Source organism: Schistocerca nitens, chromosome 1 (assembly GCF_023898315.1).
Source record: "Schistocerca nitens isolate TAMUIC-IGC-003100 chromosome 1, iqSchNite1.1, whole genome shotgun sequence".
Taxonomy (NCBI): Eukaryota; Metazoa; Arthropoda; class Insecta; order Orthoptera; family Acrididae; genus Schistocerca; species Schistocerca nitens.
The window spans coordinates 633963704-633984093 of NC_064614.1; the positions used below are offsets into that span (position 1 = coordinate 633963704).

Genomic DNA, 20390 nt, shown 5'->3' on the forward strand with positions numbered 1-20390 from the left:
ACGCCAACCCAGCTCAGCACACACCCTGTGCACACGTTACTGGTACTGCACTGCCACGCAACAGATCAGCACTACTGACAGCCGGCTGCCCTGCCCTCCTCACAACCAGTGTTCTGATGTCCGGCACCGGCCTATCTTGCATGACCGACAAACAAAGTGTCGATACCACTGCCCGTGGCCTCAATGTTGGAACATAACGACCATCCACTGATACCAGCCTTTGTCACCTCGCTCTCATGGAATGGGAGAGGGGGTGAGGTGGGCTGACGGCAGAGGGAGTTGGGAGGGTGGGGGGGAGGGCATGTTGGAGGGGGCATCTCCTAGGGCAGCAGGTTTCTGCTTTTGTGTGCTTATTTCCATCCCAAGCTGTCATTTCTGCTGTGAGACCGGATGCCCGCTGGTACAGGACAATACGTGTGTTTGTAGTGAGGCTTCCACCGACATAGGTTTGCCCTCAGTCTCTGTCTTCTCCTCACAGCATCAATGTCAACTTTGGCCCTGCGCTTGTTCCATGATGGACTTGCCACTTGGTGATGTGTTTTATACCAATATGCTTAGCATGACATTTTAGTTTTTTCAACTAGCAATAATTGCACCTCGGATAAACCTCATTGACTATGATATTGCCACTGTGCAGACTCACTTGCACCACGCTTTCTCTATGCCCGCTACTAAGCCCAGTGTGTAAATCAGTGTTTAGCACTGCAAGTCATCCTACAGACGAGTGGTAGTGCCCACATGAATACTGTCCACGCTTTGCCCGTCACTGCCAGCGTGCACATGTATTAACCACGTGCCTTTGGTTCGGATCTTGTCCAGATGATTTTTCTCTGCACGATATGCTTAATTAATCACCATGTGTCAGCAAAATTCGGTGTCGTGCTGGCGATACTCGGAAAAGAGGTAGTGACTTTCTTTGGTGTCCGCTATTCCTACAGTCCCAGGCCTTTGTCTAGTGCCATCACACTGGCAAATGACTTTCTCCAATACCTATCAATTTTAAGGTCATTTCAGATTCGTCTTCCTTAGTAGTAGTTTAGTCATTCAATAAACATGTTGTTTCTTAACCACGAGTGGACATTTACCTCTGTTTGGTACTTATCATGCCTTATTTTGCAATTTCGTAATTAATCTCTTAAGTTAGGTAGTGAAACATACCTACAAAATTAACTTCTCTGTCTTGATCACTTACTTTTACTACTCTCATTTAGTTTTCATAGACTGCTGATTAGGCTTTCTTACAAAGTCTTTAACTGCCTTTATTGCAGAATATCCACATCTTACTTCACCTAGCATTACCAAAAATCTCTCTGGATTCTCAGGTTGATCATCAATACTGTTGATACCACTTACATATAAAATAATATGTAGATTACACATAGAATCTTTATGTTGCACACAATCAACCATTTCCCTTAAAACTCAAAATCCTGAGATAACCTGTAATACCTATTCTAGATGTGATGTTATCCGTTATCATGTGAACAGAAATAAGAATTAGATTTGTCATTTCTGTACTGCCCTAGCCTTTTTACTGGATTTCCGAGATTATAGATCTGAAATTGCAAGATCTCCAGCAAGGGGGTTATGCCATGGCAATCTAGTCTCCTGACAGATATGCCACATCTACTCCCCCTTTATTCATACTATTTGAGCTACATTTCTGGTAATTTTTCATTGTCTGTATCACTATTCTTAACTGCTTTTAGTGCTTAGTTTTCAAATACTGTGAGCAGTGGAGCAGTACATACATATTTAGAAAAGTTTTAAACATCAATATTACAGCTTGAAATTTGTAGAAAAGTGCATCTAAACATTGTCACATCCAAAAGACTATCATTAAATTCTTGTCTATTAGAATAAAATAGGTACTTACTTAGTGTAACTGGCATGCCCGTACAGCTACAAGCTGTAGCAGAATAAAGATTGGTGACAGCACTTCAGAGAAATCTAGACCGCCACCTCCTTGATCAATGCTTTGCAGCTTTTTGCATAGTAAAAATTTAAACACGAACAGCAAAAGCAGTAGTGTTAGGCTCCATGTCGCGCGCATTAATGCTGCCTGAAAACATTTTTCTTTTTATATATCCCCATGTTACATACAATATGAGATGCATTCAATAATCATATGGTTTTGATAATGTTAGTAGTAAACGCAGAACAATGTACCAATAATTTTGCAAGTGATAGACTTCTGTTCATTTTAGCACACAGTGACAGAACAAACATATGTATTATTTTGGGTCAACAGAATAAATAAAAATCAAGTAAGTTACACCGAAGTTTAGAAATGGAAGTGAATTGGGATGATGTTACAGGCCAAAGTACGTGATGAAGTGCAGGAAGGAGGTGGAGGAGCAGAAGAAAATCCACGGGGGAGGAGAGTGTAGGATAGTATGACAACACACTTAAAATGTGAGAAATAAGATAATATTATCTGTTACAAGATCTCTTGTTTCAACAAATACCAGCAGGGACTTTTCTACTACCCTGAAATAACTGAGGACATGTTCTACAAGATAATTTGGTAGTGTAATTAAGAGTGAAGCTTATCTTTATTGGACTTTATATGAGCAGCAATGATTAAAAAGAGTGGTAGCAATTCTGTAATAAGATTTACTGATGGAGTGCTTAAGACTAATCAAGTACATAACACATCAGAAGAGGATGAAGATTACTAAAAAATTATTCTGCAGCCAAAAACATGCGATACATTTTGAGGCATGGATTTGTTCTGGTGCAGCTTTCACCAGGTTTAATTCCATGAAACTTTTGTGTTCCCTCACATTAGGTTTGTCCTTCCATCAAATGAAGAATTATATTCAAGGCTAATCTAACGTGGCTTGATAAGTTAACCTCACACATTATTTGTACACTGATTGAAAAATGCACTATACTGAAAGAGATATACATTGGAAAATGAAAATTCTTCATAATACCTGCCTGAATTATTCAAGTTTTGGCCAATAGCTTTCTAATTTACATCAGTAGATAAATGACAGATATGATGTGCAAATTAAATTTGTTGGAGTATATAACTTATCAAACTTCTTTTGTGAGAGGGTGGTTTTAAAAATATATCAATATGGGGTGACTGAGGTAACTTCAAAGATTATCTTTTACATCTGGCACCCTGCAGTATGAAAAAATTGCAAATATATCATATTAATAATGATGGTTGAAGTAAGTTGCTTTTTGATGGTAGTTTATTTTATTGGACAAGTTTTGTGCTTTTGCCTATCTTCGGAAGTATCTTACATATAGTGCTTTTTAGCAGGTTCCAAAGACGATTAATCATAATAATTCTATAATAATATGCTTCTATGATTTAAACTGGCTATTTAAAATTAATGTGCAGCTTCTCAGGCAGGCCCAGTTTGAGCTGTAATTATCGTATGGCAGCGAAAATTGGTAGATAATTTGGAACACATTTACGCTGAAAAACAAATAAATTCCAGTCGTGGCCACCAGGTGCAAATTTGCCGCTGTACACTGTTTGTTTGACAGTATGACATCCATGCTGTCATTTGACAAGCCATAATATGAGTGAACGGTATGGCTACTGAGAAGACAGACCATGCACTTTTACACTTTTAGTGAAACTATGTTATGTGAACAGCAGCAATTACAGTGCAGCACAGAGAGTATCGGTGATCGAAAGGCATGAGGAGACAAGTAATGTTATTAAATGGTGTAAAGAAGATGATGATGAAATTAAAAAACAAAGGTGAGCTTGGTGAGGCATCTGAAAGAGGAAAGCAGCCTCTACCAGTGGAAATTATTGACAAGGTTGCTGTTGCCATAACTGACCATCCTATGGTCAACAGTACGGAAAGATCCGGATGTCACAGCAAGTGGAACTTAATGATCCACAGCAATGGCCTGACTTTGCTCTTCTGTTTCTGACATGGATTGAAGTTTATGATATTTGGCCGGACAATATTCTACAAATGAGACACATTTTACACAACAGTGTGCAGTAGAACTGCCAAATTTTGCATACTGTTAAACCACTTGTAGTGCACAAAGAATCATTCCACTCATCATACGTTGCTATGAGGAATGGATGTAACATCTCTATTCTCAGTCCATTCTTCTTTGAAGAGAATACAACCAGAGGGCCTGTCAAACATACCATGACATCTGTACGTTATTGAGGCTTCTTTGTACAGCATGTGATTTCTGGTTTGGAAGTGTGCAACTGTGTGGAAACTACTGTTTTATTTCAAGATGGGTCAGTACCTCATGTCGCCTGCCCAGTGAAAGATCTGTTTAACACAACTTTCCATGAACACATTATCTTCAGAGGTACGGCCTGCAAGATTGCCAGATTTGAATCCATGAGACTTCTGGCTCTGGGGATATCTAAAAGAACATGTTTACCAGGGACACGTTCAGTCTCTACCTGATCTGAAGGCCAGTTTACAGGAATCTGTTGCTCAGAATTCACAGAAACTGCTGTGAGCAACTGTTGATCATTTTGTTTAACAAATATGTCATATTGTCGATGCTCATATTGAACAAACTGAGTAAGCAGTGGTAGTAATAAAATCAACATTATGCCTTCCTTATTTGTCTTGAACTTTTCTGCCCACGTCCCATTCCTAATACATTACATGTGGGAAACATCCCTACACGTCTTTCTTGCATTCGCAGTGCCTGCTTTATACCTGGTGGCCAAAACTGGAATTGGTTTGGCATTAATGTATTAGAATGTCTAACAAGTTTCATTGCCATATGATAATTATAGCCCACACTGGACCTCTGAGTAGCTTTAATTATAACTACTCTGTATTTGCAATCGGCATAATATATCTCCAAGAGAATATGTGATTGGCAGTTGGAATTGCCACTGGGAACTACATATTTTTGTACATGCATATGCAAATCATACAACCACATTATTATATGATTGTTAGAAAACTTTGTTTTCGACATCCACAAAAATTGTAGTATATACAAGGTACCACTGATGATGGGCGAATGCCAGAACAAGTCCAATAAAATAAACTATCATCAAGAAACTACTTACATCAAATACATAATTAATAATATGATATATTTGTAACTGTTACTTTATAAATGCTAGAATATAATATGGATAAATTAAAGAGTCTACTCACCATGTGGCAACGAGAGGAAATGCACATAAAAGATATTGAAATGAGTGTGCTTTCAAAGCCTGTGTCTCCTCCTTCCGGCACAAGGTTTGAAGAGAATGTAAGAGAAATGAAGGAAAAGGACTAGAGAGGTTTAGGAAAGTGTCTGCCCTTCTCATCCTGTACAGTAAGTCTACACTGAATTGGAGTTATGGCTGACATTTCTGAAACTCTTCCCCTTTACTAAATCTCACCAGTTTTTTTGCCTTCATCCCTCTTCCTTTACCTTCAACCCTTCTGCCAGACGAAGGAGCCATTGGCTCAGAAAATTTGCATATTTTCATATCTTTTATGTGTGTTTCCTCCTCCTTTCTTTATCCATACATATTCTATTTTGTTTTCAAAAACCGATTATTTTCGTTGATAAGTCCTGATGAGGCTTACATCCTTCAGCAGAAGAGTGAACTAAACAAGCATACAACATATCTAGTAAGCACAACCATGAGCATAAATAGCATGGCGGGGCATGCTGAAATATATCAATGTGTTGACAGTAACAAAGGTAGACCGAATATTTAACAATGGGAGAATATGAATGTCACAAGAATATGTTGCATTTAGCATCACACAACAGGTTTTTTTTTTTATAACACTGGTCATCCAAAGTGCTGGGAGCAGATGAAATGGGCAATACATAATTTCCCTACAAATACATACTTATGTTTCTTCAGCTTTTCCCGGTGGATAGAATATTCCATCATCTTTCGGGCAAGCATCTCAGACACCATTATTTCTTCTTCCATATAGCCTCTTCAATGTGAGTTGCTGGTAGAACTTAAATACTTGACACAATACTGTGGAGTAAATGCATGCCCATTGTAGGAATCATCATACTTTCTGTCTCTGCTCACTCATGAAATTCGAAGGGCAGTAGATAACAGATGTCATGTTTCTTGATTTCCAGAAAGTCTTCAATATAGATATGTAGTGTCTCCTAGAAATTAACTATATGCAAACTATATATCCAAAGAATACAATGAAACAAGGCTGGGATGGCTGTGCACATTTTACAACATGAGTCATTACCGAAAATCATCACTATTTGTGCTGATGACAAAAAAGTCTGATTAGATATGCAATTGGAATAAAGATATCCTAGCAGACAGAACTTTGTACATCATTCTTAATGAGGCCTCAACATCAGAAATGAAAGCAGTGTGCAGTTTGGAAGTGTAATGATAGGAGTGCAACTGTTCATGACCTATGTACATGGGTGTGCAAAACTCTAGGATGAAAGTAAGTTACATATTATATGTTACTGCCAAGTTGACAACTTAGTACTTCTCACATAGCAGTATTACGTTTGTTTTGACTTTATTCAGCAATTCAATTTTTAATGCAAGAAGAAATGCAACTGAACAAAAATTCACAATTACCAAACAATGGAAAATCCAGGATGGAATCTGACAATATTAGGAAAAGGATAGCTGTTACTCACCATATGGCAGAGATGGTGAGTTGCAGATAGGCACAACAAGAAACTGCCAGAAAGTGAGCTTTTGGCCAACAAGGCCTTTGTCGAAATTATACCCCCCCCCCCCCCACACACACACACATTTATACAAATGCAACTCACACACGCAACCACAGTTTCCGACTGCTGAAGCCAGACTGCGAACAGCAGCACATGATGGGAGAAGCAAGCGAGTGATCAGAGTAAGCAGGAGGCTGGGGTGGGGAGGGAGAGCGATAGCAGGGTAGGGGTAGCGGATGGTGAAGTGCTGCTTGTGGAAGTTTTCAGGAACGAGGTGGAGAGAGGGTTGGGCAGCTAGGTACATGGAGGATGGGGGAGGGGGGCGGGATCGGGGGGAGGGGGGGGGATTAGCGGGAAAGGAAAGAAGTAAAAAGGCTGAGGGTGTGTTAGTGGGACAGAGGGCTGCATAGTTTTGGAACTGGAAAATGGAAGGGGCTATATGGGTAAGGACAATGACTAACGAAGGTTGAGGCCAGGAGGGTTACGGAAATGTAGGATATATTGCAGGGAGAGTTCTCACCTGTGCAATTCAGAAAATTGTCCGCTACCCCTACCCTGTTATTCCTCCCCCTCTCTGCCCCAGCCTCCTCCTTACCCCCACCATCCAGTTGCCTCTCCCATCATGCACTACTGCTTGCAATCTGCCTTCAGTTGCCCAAGAGACTGTGTAGCAACTATCCCTTTCATAACACTGTTACAATTTACAGTTACCTTTATACCTATGGCTACATTATGCCTTTCGTGAAATAACTTTCAATAAACAAGTAGTTCAACTCACCTTATACATTCCTTCCAGGTACATGCGTATGAAGACAATTGTACAAAAATATGCATTGAGGGCATCTGCAGTAAACAAAGGTGAGAAGACAATCCACCATGAACACTGCAGAGTACGGTCAATGTGCAGAGCTAGCAACAATGAAAAGACTAACACAGCATTCAACTGTATCCATAACTCAAAAATCGTAAGTCCTAGCCAACGAACTAATTCATCCAATGAGAAGAACATCACTTCTCTGTTTATGTGTTAGCACCACTTAAAGCTATCCGAAACACACGAATGTGAACTGAAGAATTTTGACGAGTATTTGTTTCGTACTCAACGTGGTCCTCCAATGGTTCCAGGTCATCTACAAATAAAATAAGAAATAAAATTAATTAATATATACAGAGAATCACTGACTGGTTACTTTACTAATTAAGGAGATCAACAAAAAGACATCCCCACCTTTCCTGAATAGATGTTTAATTTTTCACAGGTAATATGTATAAAAACTGAAATAATTTTCATCTTTTGCTGTTATGAAGTGTCCTGAGTACAACGTTCTCCCTCTCAGATGTTCTCCCTGACAGACTAATAATGAATGCTTACACACACTACCACATCATGGAAATGAACCATACATTCAAAACTTAAGATTTTGTGTTTAAATTAACTATAATGCCTTCCAAATAAATATGCCCTTTTAAATTTAAACAATAGCTACACCCTTCTACTTCATACATACTTTCAAAGCACATTATTTCTATTATCCCTCACACATTAATTCTACTGAGGAATCATACTATCACACACACTTTTCACTGATAATTACAAAACTTTTTAGTCATATTATTCCTAAAGAGCCAAGTCAGTATGATCCAACTCTTAATTTTATAGAAATTTAAAAACATTTTCCAATTATGGATACATTTTCAATACATTCCTCCAACTTTCTGTTATTTTTATTTCAATTCCTTGTGTCACAGTGTCTTAAAAAGTACATTACCATGCTTCTTCCACTGCACAACATGGATTATACATTTTTGTTTTCACATTGTGCAGTGGGGTACGTAGATCTACACAACATGAAAACAAAAATGTATTTTGTCAGTGAAGTACAATGTACTAAAATCAAACAACTGTGCGTAGAAGAATGTTTGAAATTAAAGTAGAAAACAAAGTAACTGACAATTAAAAATGCTTTAAAATAAAGTGAAATGCATACGGTTTAAATCAGACTTATATTACTGCCACAAATGCCTGTATGTATCCCATACTGCTTTAATAATGGAACTGCTGAATTCTATATTTTACTAATTATTGCACTTGTGTCATAAAAAGTGGGACAAATACAAAAAAATCATCTAATTTTAAATTTTTATGTTAAACATAGGACACTTTTAAACAGTGTAAGTGCATGTTACATGTGAAGAACTCACCAGTACGCAGTTAAATTTTGGAAAATTTGCCACGAAAGAAGTTGAAAATTGATGAACAAGCTAAACTTTAAGTATGCAACTGTAAAGGGAAAAAAATTGTGTGTGATATGAAAAAAAAAGAGATATTATGGAGCCCCAAGTGGCCCCTTGTGTTGCTTGGGCCTTATGCTGGCCCTGTTGACATCTTAATAGGATACCTGATACCTGACCACCCAGGATAAGAAAAAACAGTACTGAAATGGGTACTAATTAAAGTTTGCTAATGGAGGTGGATGAGTGACAACTTGTTTCTACACATTTTTATGTAGGCAGTAACAACTACAGTAGCCAACAGTAGCATACTATTAGTTTGTCACAGCAGCTGACCAGATAGCAACAAGACATGTCATAACGGAAACAAGAAGAACAGAAAGAAATTTTGTTGCCAAATTTATCTCAAGGGCTGACAAAGGAATCAGCATTTCAAGAAAATCACCCCATAAGTTTGCAAAAAATTGTCTCTACTGTTGTTGTTGTTGTTGTGGTCTTCAGTCCTGAGACTGGTTTGATGCAGCTCTCCATGCTACTCTATCCTGTGCAAGCTTCTTCATCTCCCAGTACCTACTGCAACCTACATCCTCCTGAATCTGCTTAGTGTATTGATCTCTTGGTCTCCCTCTACGATTTTTACCCTCCACGCTGCCCTCCAATACTAAATTTGTGATCCCTTGATGCCTCAAAACATGTCCTACCAACCGATCCCTTCTTCTAGTCAAGTTGTGCCACAAACTTCTCTTCTCCCCAATCCTATTCAATACCTCCTCATTAGTTACGTGATCTACCCACCTTATCTTCAGCATTCTTCTGTAGCACCACATTTCGAAAGCTTCTATTCTCTTCTTGTCCAAACTGGTTATCGTCCATGTTTCACTTCCATACATGGCTACACTCCATACAAATACTTTCAGAAACGACTTCCTGACACTTAAATCTATACTCGATGTTAACAAATTTCTCTTTTTAGAAACGATTTCCTTGCCATTGCCAGTCTACATTTTATATCCTCTCTACTTCGACCATCATCAGTTATTTTACTCCATAAATAGCAAAACTCCTTTACTACTTTAAGTGTCTCATTTCCTAATCTAATCCCCTCAACATCACCCAACTTAATTCGACTACATTCCATTATCCTCGTTTTGCTTTTGTTGATGTTCATCTTATATCCTCCTTTCACGACACTGTCCATTCCGTTCAACTGCTCTTCCAAGTCCTTTGCTGTCTCTGACAGAATTACAATGTCATCGGCAAACCTCAAAGTTTTTACTTCTTCTCCATGAATTTTAATACCTACTCCAAATTTTTCTTTTGTTTCCTTTACTGCTTGCTCAATATACAGATTGAATAACATCGGGGAGAGGCTACAACCCTGTCTCACTCCTTTCCCAACCACTGCTTCCCTTTCATGCCCCTCGACTCTTATAACTGCCATCTGGTTTCTGTACAAATTGTAAATAGCCTTTCGCTCCCTGTATTTTACCCCTGCCACCTTCAGAATTTGAAAGAGAGTATTCCAGTTAACGTTGTCAAAAGCTTTCTCTAAGTCTACAAATGCTAGAAACGTAGGTTTGCCTTTACTTAATCTTTCTTCTAAGATAAGTCGTAAGGTTAGTATTGCCTCACGTGTTCCAACATTTCTACGGAATCCAAACTGATCTTCCCCGAGGTCCGCTTCTACCAGTTTTTCCATTCGTCTGTAAAGAATTCGCGTTAGTATTTTGCAGCTGTGACTTATTAAACTGATAGTTCGGTAATTTTCACATCTGTCAACACCTGCTTTCTTTGGGATTGGAATTATTATATTCTTCTTGAAGTCTGTGGGTATTTCGCCTGTCTCATACATCTTGCTCACCAGATGGTAGAGTTTTGTCACGACTGGCTCTCCCAAGGCCATCAGCAGTTCTAATGGAAAGTTGTCTACTCCCGGGGCCCTGTTTCGACTATTTTGCAGCTGTGACTTATTAAACTGATAGCTCGGTAATTTTCACATCTGTCAACACCTGCTTTCTTTGGGATTGGAATTATTATATTCTTCTTGAAGTCTGTGGGTATTTCGCCTGTCTCATACATCTTGCTCACCAGATGGTAGAGTTTTGTCATGACTGGCTCTCCCAAGGCCATCAGCAGTTCTAATGGAAAGTTGTCTACTCCCGGGGCCTTGTTTCGACTCAGGTCTTTCAGTGCTCTGTCAAACTCTTCACGCAGTATCATATCTCCCATTTCATCTTCATCTACATCCTCTTCCATTTCCATAATATTGTCCTCAAGTACATCGCCCTTGTATAAACCCTCTATATACTCCTTCCACCTTTCTGCCTTCCCCTCTTTGCTTAGAACTGGGTTGCCGTCTGAGCTCTTGATATTCATACAAGTGGTTCTCTTCTCTCCAAAGGTCTCTTTAATTTTCCTGTAGGCAGTATCTATCTTACCCCCTAGTGAGACAAGCCTCTACATCCTTACATTTGTCCTCTAGCCATCCCTGCTTAGCCATTTTGCACTTCCTGTCGATCTCATTTTTGAGACGTTTTTATTCCTTTTTGCCTGCTTCATTTACTGCATTTTTATATTTTCTCCTTTCATCAATTAAATTCAATATTTCTTCTGTTACTCAAGGAATTCTATTAGCTCTCGTCTTTTTACCTACTTGATCCTCTGCTGCCTTCACTACTTCATCCCTCAAAGCTACCCATTCTTCTTCTACTGTATTTCTTTCCCCCATTCCTGTCAATTGTTCCCTTATGCTCTCCCTGAAACTCTGTACAACCTCTGGTTCTTTCAGTTTATCCAGGTCCCATCTCCTTAAATTCCCACCTTTTTGCAGTTTCTTCAGTTTCAATCTGCTGTTCATAACCAATAGATTGTGGTCAGAATCCACATCTGCCCCTGGAAATGTCTTACAGTTTAAAACCTGGTTCCTAAATCTCTGTCTTACCATTATATAATCTATCTGATACCTTTTAGTATCTCCAGGATTCTTCCAGGTATTCAACCTTCTTTTATGATTCTTGAACCAAGTGTTAGCTATGATTAAGTTATGCTCTGTGCAAAATTCTACCAGACGGCTTCCTCTTTCATTTCTTTCCCCCAATCCATATTCACCTACTATGTTTCCTTCTCTCCCTTTTCCTACTGACGAATTCCAGTCACCCATGACTATTAAATTTTCGTCTCCCTTCACTACCTGAATAATTTCTTTTATCTCGTCATACATTTCATCAATTTCTTCATCATCTGCAGAGCTAGTTGGCATATAAACTTGTACTACTGTAGTAGGCATGGGCTTTGTGTCTATCTTGGCCACAATAATGCGTTCACTATGCTGTTTGTAGTAGCTAACCCGCACTCCTATTTTTTTATTCATTATTAAACCTACTCCTGCATTACCCCTATTTGATTTTGTATTTATAACCCTGTAATCACCTGACCAAAAGTCTTGTTCCTCCTGCCACCGAACTTCACTAATTCCCACTATATCTAACTTTAACCTATCCATTTCCCTTTTTAAATTTTCTAACCTACCTGCCCGATTAAGGGATCTGACATTCCATGCTCCAATCCGTAGAATGCCAGTTTTCTTTCTCCTGATAACGACGTCCTCTTGAGTAGGCCCCGCCCGGAGATCCGAATGGGGGACTATTTTACCTCCGGAATATTTTACCCAAGAGGACGCCATCATCATTTAATCATACAGTAAAGCTGCATGTCCTCGGGAAAAATTACGGCTGTAGTTTCCCCTTGCTTTCAGCCGTTCGCAGTACCACAACAGTAAGGCCGTTTTGGTTAATGTTACAAGGCCAGTTCAGTCAAGCATCCAGACTGTTGCCCCTGCAACTACTGAAAAGGCTGCTGCCCCTCTTCAGGAACCACATGTTTGTCTGGCCTCTCAACAGATACCCCTCCGTTGTGGTTGCACCTACGGTACGGCCATCTGTATCGCTGAGGCACGCAAGCCTCCCCACCAACGGCAAGGTCCATGGTTCATGGGGGAAGTGTCTCTACTACTCTATCTTAATAATATGGTACAGAATGTCTAAGTGGTAAATCCAGATTTGAGAATGTTTCCTACCCAACTCAATCATCATCACACAAAAGCACCAAGATCACAAAACTGTGAAGATAGACTAGCTTCAGTCATACTACCAAATAAAAGGAATCTGTGACCTTGGTATGACCATATTAAAAGGAGATTTTGTTATTTGTATCACACTCTTTGGCAGATGGCACACTGTCTCGTGGTATGAAGAAATTCATACAAACTTAGTAAGCAATGCAGCTCACTCACTATATTAACAATTTTGCCCTGGTGATGAAACTTAGCATTCGAATTAAACCATTTGAACCAAAACAGGGAACTGAGGTTTAAAGAATAGGGTTTATACGCTTGTTTCAATGCAAAAGTTCTGGTCTGTCAAGGAGTATTTCAAAAGCATGGGGCACACCTAAAAAACTGAAAAAAAAAAAAAAAAAAAAAAACAGTCCGTGTTGCAAATGCAAAATTGCAAGTCTACTGTTTGACCACAATGAACTGAAAATGCACACAGTGTCTGTTGCGAATGGCAAGATGCATGCCTTGCCCCAGCATTAGGACTGCCAAAGGGAGAGGAGCAGTGAGGGAAAGACAGCATCAACACCTGCCACAGTGCTGCCACTATTAGTTGTGTGTTACGGTTGTACGAAAACAGACGTGACATGTGGAAATATTGGCTGTGGTTGGAGACAAGTTACTATTATCCAACTAGTTTTAATTTTCTCCATTACTGGCAGCACAAGTAAAAATCGTCAACTTATAATAGTCAAACTGTAACCTGTTTTTGTCACCATGAAAACTCTACAGTAAAATTTGCCCTCACTATTTAGATGTAGTGGCCTTGCTATGTTTCAATTCAGAACAGCTAAAAGCAAAGGGAAGCTACAGCTGTTATATTTCAAGAGGACACACCACTCTTTAATGGTAATAGATTCACCTTGCATAAAATATTCCAGAAATGAAACAAGTGATCCATGTGGATCTCAGTGAATGGACTACTCAGCAGGATATTCTTATCAGAAAAAATAAATCTGACATTCTACAGGTCAGAACGTAGAATGTTATTACTCTTAATTTGACTGATATGTTAGGGAATTTCAAAAGAGAAAGCTGAGGATAGATATAAAGGAAAGCTGAGAAGTTTAGTGGCAGGGTTATGGATCGAGAAGAGAGAAACACAATAATAGGTCTAATTATGAACAAGAGAGAAGTAATGCAGGCGAACTACTATGAATAGCACAGTGAACACATTTTCATAGCCCAGATAGAAACAAAGCCACACACACCACTGTGGAACATATACACACAGAGAGATAACTGGAATAGGGGACGAAATTTGATAGTAGGAAAAGGAAGAGAAGGAAAAATAGTAGAAGAACATGGACTGGAGTAAGTAATGAAAGGGGAAACTACTTCTTATAATTCTGAATAGACCACAATTTAATCACTGCAAACATGTAAGTTTAAGAATCATAAAAACAAGTTGTCTACATGGAAAATAACTAAAATGCCAGAAAATTTCAGATAGATTCTGTAATGGCGAGGTAGAGATTTTGAAACCAAATTTTAGACCGCCAAATCACTTTAGGGTCAGATGTGAACTCTGACCATAATTTATATTGGTCATGAATTGCAGATTAAAACTGAAGAAACAGTGGAAGGATAAGAATTAAGGAAATGGGACCAGGATAAATTGAAAGAACCAGACACTGATAAAAGTTTCAGAGAAATCGTTAGGCAACAATTGACTAAAACAGGAGAAAGATATCTACAAAGCTAAATGGAGTACAAACTTTGGAGGCCACATAAAAGAAAAAAAAACAGAAAGATATAGAATAGATGACAAATGGGTAGTTTTGAATGATGAAATAGTGAAGGCACCAGAGAATTAAATAAACAAAAAGAGACAGTGCATTATAAATCCATCGATAACATGTGAGATATTGAATTTACTTGACAAAAGGAAACATTATAAAAATGCAGCAAACAAACAGGCTACAGAAAATACAGATATCTAAAAAATAAGGTAGAGCAAAGTGAAAAATAGCAAAGCAGAAATGGATGAAGAAGAGGTAGTGGGCTTTAGAAGTATGCATGATGATATATACTGCAATATTGGTGTGATGAATGGCAACTAGCTCCAAATGATGAATGGCAACTAGCTCCAAATGTAGGAAAATGTAAGTTAATGTAGGAAAGACAAATCTGTAATGTTCAAATACAGCATGACAAATTCAGGTCTATTAAATATCTAGGCATAACACTGCTAAGCGATATGAAATGGAACGAGCATATGTCGATTGTAGTTGTGAAGGTGAATGGTGGACTTCAATTTATTGGGAGAATTTGAGAAAGTGTGGTTCCTCTGTAAAGGAAACTGCATATAGGATACTAGTGTGACCTATTCTTGAGCACTGCTTGAGTGTTTGAGTTCCACACCACGCCAGATTGAAGGAAAGACATCAAAGCAATTCAGAGGTGGGCTGCTAGATTTGTAACTGGTAGGTTCAAGCAACACCCAAGTATCCCTTGGGGGGTGGGGGGGGGGGGGATGCTCTTTCTGGCAACACTATTGAGAAAATTTAGAGAACCGGTATTTGAAGCTAACTGCAGAACAAGTCTGCTGCTCCCAACACACATTTTGCGTAAGAATCATGAAGATAAGATACGAGAAATTAAAGTCCAAATGGAGGCATAGAGTCAGTTTTTTTTTTCCTCACTATTAGTGAGTGGAATTGGAAAGGAAATGACTAGTGTTGTACAACGTACCATCTGCCATACACTATATGATGGCCTGTGGAATGTGTGTGTGTGTGTGTGTGTGTGTGTGTGTGTGTGTGTGTGTGTGTGTGTGTGTGTGCGTGTGCGTGTGTGTGTGTAGCTTACGGGCACTCAACCGCAAGGTAATCAGTGCCCTTACACTCATTAAAACATACAAATGTGGCTAAAATCTCAAAAATTGTTCCACATTCGTGAATTCAAATTGAGCACACATTCACTCGATCTCACATGCTCTAAAACAACAGAGAAAGAGTAAAAGTAGCTATACATTAGATTAAAACACAATTAAAATGACAAAGGGGTTAAAAGAATGGCACAGGCTGTGGTATCGATAGCGATGATGCCACAGCGAAGGTGCAAGTTCGCAGGTTGGCACTACGACACCGACACATACTACAGCGCCCTCTAACCAGTGCTGTGCAGCTCTTTGAGCGCCGCTCCGGATTCAACCCATTTGATTCTGAGTAGACAACCAAGCAACATTGTTTCTATTTCATAGCGTGCGAGCTACTACAGATTTCGCCTCTGTGAGCTTGAGACATCCGGCTTCACACATATGTGCTCCTCAATGTAAAATTATGTATTCATATTTTTGCTAAAGTAAAGGTGATTTAAATTCACACTGCAGTACCGAGATTTTTACCTCACCTGCTCCTACTCACTTCCTACATTCGGCCTACCCTTCAGTTTACAGGAGCAGACCCACGTGCCTCCTACCAGGCGGGATACAAAAAGTGGCAACGAGCAGGGACTAACAATTTTTTTCCCCTCTCCTATCATTTCTTTGTTTGCTCGGTACTGCTTTCTTTGCATGCTAGCCTCAGTGTAAGACTCATTTGTGTAAACCAGGGCTTCGCCACAGGAACAGGCTTCTCTGTCCGATCTTGTACGTTTTGAGGCTCAGCAAATGACACAGTTGCTTGTTGCCATAAATGGATTAGTCATACTACAAACTGCAGCTTCTTCGGCGCCTGCAATGCCACCACCTGTACCAATGCCTCCAACGCCTCCAACGCCGACATTTTGTGCCTTCAATCCTGACATTGAACGCTGGCCAGAATACATCGCCCAGCTCGAGAAACACTTCGCAGCATACAACATACCAGGTACAGGGCGGCTTGCCTTTTTCATTACCAATGTGGGTGTTGTGTTATACTGTGTGCTCGTAAAACTGTTTCCCACCACTCGCCCAGAAACTAAAACTTATGACGAAGTGATTGACTCTTTGAACTCCCACTTCTGCGACAGTGTAAATGTGGTAACTGCACGCTACAAATTCTTTCACCTCTGGCGTGGCCCTACTCAGTCCAATAAATTACGGTTTGCGAACCTTCAGCGACTCACTTCTGACTGTGACTTTAATTACTCATGTGGATGCTTGTATGCAGATTTAATAATGAGAGACGCTATTACGCAGAATGCGGCAGATCACCGCATCCACGAGCAAATCATCAAATTTAAAAACCCGTCTTTGCAGGAAGTAATGGACTTGCTAGACAGACAAGATACATTAGAATGGCTACTTCTGCGTTTGACGTGACCCTGGGTGTGTGTACTTTTAGCGCGGCACAACACATGCCCTCCCACCTGGTCCCAGCACGGCCCGCCACGCTGCGTCGCTCACGCGTAAGTAAACAAGCTTCAAGCCTGGAACCCACTAAGATACCGAAATCTTGTCCGAATTGCTTTCGTGCCCACCCACGAGACAGTTGCCCATCTCGTCAAGCACGGGACAGTTGCCCATCCTGTCAAGCAGAGTGTTGTTTTTATATTAAGAAAGGACATGTGAAAGCTGTGTGTATTATGAGAAACTCTACTTCCTGACATGTCTCCCGTTCGTGTGACTCGCGTGGGCGTCAGCCCAATGGAAACCACCGTGATCATGATTCTCATCAGCCTATGGACGTTAATCCCATTTATTCAAAGCCTTCTGTTTCATGTGCTTCTACAGTTCGTCGTGTGAATCAAGTTTTGCCAGACACTTCCTCTCGCATTCAGCACGATGTGAGGAAATTTTTTGCGACGTTGAACATGTGTGGACGTTCTGTTCGCATGCAGCTGGACACTGGTGTGTCAGTTTCTTTACTGAACAAACCAACGTATGATTTGCTTGATTGGCCCCTGCTTCGTCGATCGCATTCCACGCTGACTGCATTTACTGGACAGGGTTGGTTGGGTTGTTTGTAGGAAGAGACCAAACTGCGAGGTCATTGGTGTCGTCGGACCAAGGAAGGATGGGGAAGGAAGTCGGCCGTGCCCTTTCAGAGGAACCATCCCAGCATTTGCCTGGAGCGATTTAGGGAAACCACGGAAAACCCAAATCAGGATGGCCGGACGCAGGATTGAACCATCGTCCTCCCGAATGCCAGTCCAGTGTGCTAACCACTGCGCCACCTCGCTCGGTACTGGACAGGAAATCTCGGTGCTCGGTGTGTGTAGTTTGCAAGCCACATATGGTGCAATGACACGTACAGTGTCTTTCCATGTACTCCGCTCTAGTGATGCTACGAACGAACATTTTTGGCATGGACACATTTGAACTTTTTGGCCTCACAATTCAGGACAATGTACTTTGCATCAACGCTAGTGACCATGCAGACAGTGTTGCCACACTATACGATGATTTTGCTGACCTCTTTTCTGATGGCCTTGGTTGTGCCACAGATTTTGCAGCACATGTTGTAGTTAAAGACAATGCCATGTCTATTTCCCGGCGTGCATGCCCGGTACCCCCACACATTGCGTGACGCCGTAGCTGCTGAACTTAAGCATTTGCAAGACAGTGGTGTCACTGAACCTGTTTCTGCTTCGCCTATAGTGTGTGTGAAGAAACCAAACGGTTGTCTCCATATTTGTGCTGACTTTAAGTCTACAGTAAATCCCCAGACAGTGGTAGCTATGTTTCCCTTACCGCGTCCTGAAGACATTTTTGATAAGCTTGGTGCGGGAAAGTTCTTTTCCACGATTGACTTGCGGGACACATACTTTCAGATTCCGCTTGACGAACAGTCGCAGCACTATTTTGTGATCAACACCCACCTTGGTTTGTTCAAGTTTCGCCACCTTCCGTTCGGTTGTGCTTCGGCTCCTGCTATTTTTCAGTCTTATTTGCAGCAGTTGTGTGCCACAGTCCCTGATTGTTCCAATTATCTGGATGATATTGTTTTATCAGGTTGCACCCCTAATAAACATTTGCAGAATTTGTGTGCCTTATTTACTGTACTTTTGCAGGCAGGACTAAAGTGTAACATTTTTTCGAACCAAGATTAAGTATTTAGGACATATGATTACCCGACAGGGTATCCAACTCTCGCTGTTACATCTTAGTGTGATTAGAGACTTGCCAGCACCCAGGAACTTCAAAGAACTTCAGCCTGTGTTGGGCAAAATTACATATTATATCCGGTTTATAGCAAATGCAGCGCAGATTGCAGCGCCTTTCATCGCCTTTGGCGTAAGGACGTTCCTTTTGTTTGGTCTTCGGAATGTAATGCTGCTCTCCACAAGCTCAAATCTGCTTTGGTGAGTGATCGCTGTTTGATTCCTTTCGATCCCTCCAAACCAGTTGTTTTGGCTGTCGATGCATTTTCTCACGACATCAGAGCGGTTCTCTTGCACCGCATTAATTCTGTTGATCGCCCGATCGCTTTTGCGTCTTGCTCAATTCTGCCCAGCAAAACTATTCTCAAATCAAGAAAGAAGCTTTAGCTATTGTCTATGGAGTGACTAAGTTTCATGATTTTTTGTACAGTCGCAAGTTCTATTTGGTCTCCAACCATAAGCCTTTGACGTCGTCGTCCCACCCGTCAAAGCCAGTTCCGGCCTGTACTGCACAAAAGTTGCAACGTTAGTCTTTGTTTCTGTCTAACTACAATTACAAAATCTTGTTTCGGCCTATGGCCCAGCATGGCAATGCTGATGCTTTGTCTCATCTGCCTGACGAAGTGTTTGATTCTTCCAAACTGTCCTGCATGTTTATTGATTCGCAAGATAAGGAATTAGCTGATGGTTTTCCAGTGGATTTTTGTTGCATTGCTGCCACGACAGCCGCCAATGCTTCTTTGCAGATTCTTTTGCAGTATATTTGAACTCAATGGCCTCCATCTGTGACGCAGATTCGTGATCCACTTGTTCGACGTTACTTTGCGCAATGTCACAACTTGTCTGTACACCACAGTGTTATCTTGTTATGAACTGACAACGATCAGTCTGCTGTGGTTGTCCCTCGTTCGTTGCAGTCGGAAATCCTCCGATTGCTGCACGCTGGTCATTGAGGTATTGTGCGGATGAAGCAATTAGCGCATCATCACTGCACTTGGGTCGACATTGATAAACAAATTGAGAATTTGCTTGTTAACTGTCACTCTTGCGCGGAGCATCATTCTGCTCCCCGCCAGCGCTTCTTTGGGTGGCCGACTCCCACTGCACCTTGGCAGCGCGTTCATATTGGTTTTGCGGGTCCTTTCTGCGACTCCCGCTGGCTGATAGTTATTGATGCATACAGCAACTTTCCTTTTGTTGTACCTATGTCTTCTTCTACATCTGCCAGTACTATTCGGGCTTTGGCATCTATTTTTTGTATTGAGGGCATTCCTGAAGTTATTGTCTCCAACAATGGCCCCCAATTCGTGTCCTCAGAGTTTGAAGCGTTCTGCGCTGCTAATGGCATTCGTCATCTGACCTCAGCCCCGTTCCACCCCCAGTCGAA

The 20390-nt window shown here is 40.6% G+C and overlaps 1 protein-coding gene across 2 annotated transcripts in view; it reads right to left on the bottom strand.

Annotated features, from left to right (window-relative positions):
- The window catches only part of LOC126258020 (transmembrane protein 203-like), a 44194-nt gene that overhangs the window by 10085 nt on the left and 13719 nt on the right, over nucleotides 1-20390 (bottom strand). Inside the window, exons 2-3 of one of the 2 annotated variants that reach the window (XM_049955609.1) lie at nucleotides 7412-7763; nucleotides 1877-2062 (exon numbers count right to left, since the gene is read on the bottom strand). In XM_049955609.1, coding sequence (XP_049811566.1) covers nucleotides 1877-2062; nucleotides 7412-7642 — 417 coding nt within the window. In that variant the 5' untranslated portion in view covers nucleotides 7643-7763. Of the gene's footprint in view, nucleotides 1-1876; nucleotides 2063-7411; nucleotides 7764-20390 lie in introns of those variants that run through there. The other variant, XM_049955608.1, reaches the window with a different exon arrangement.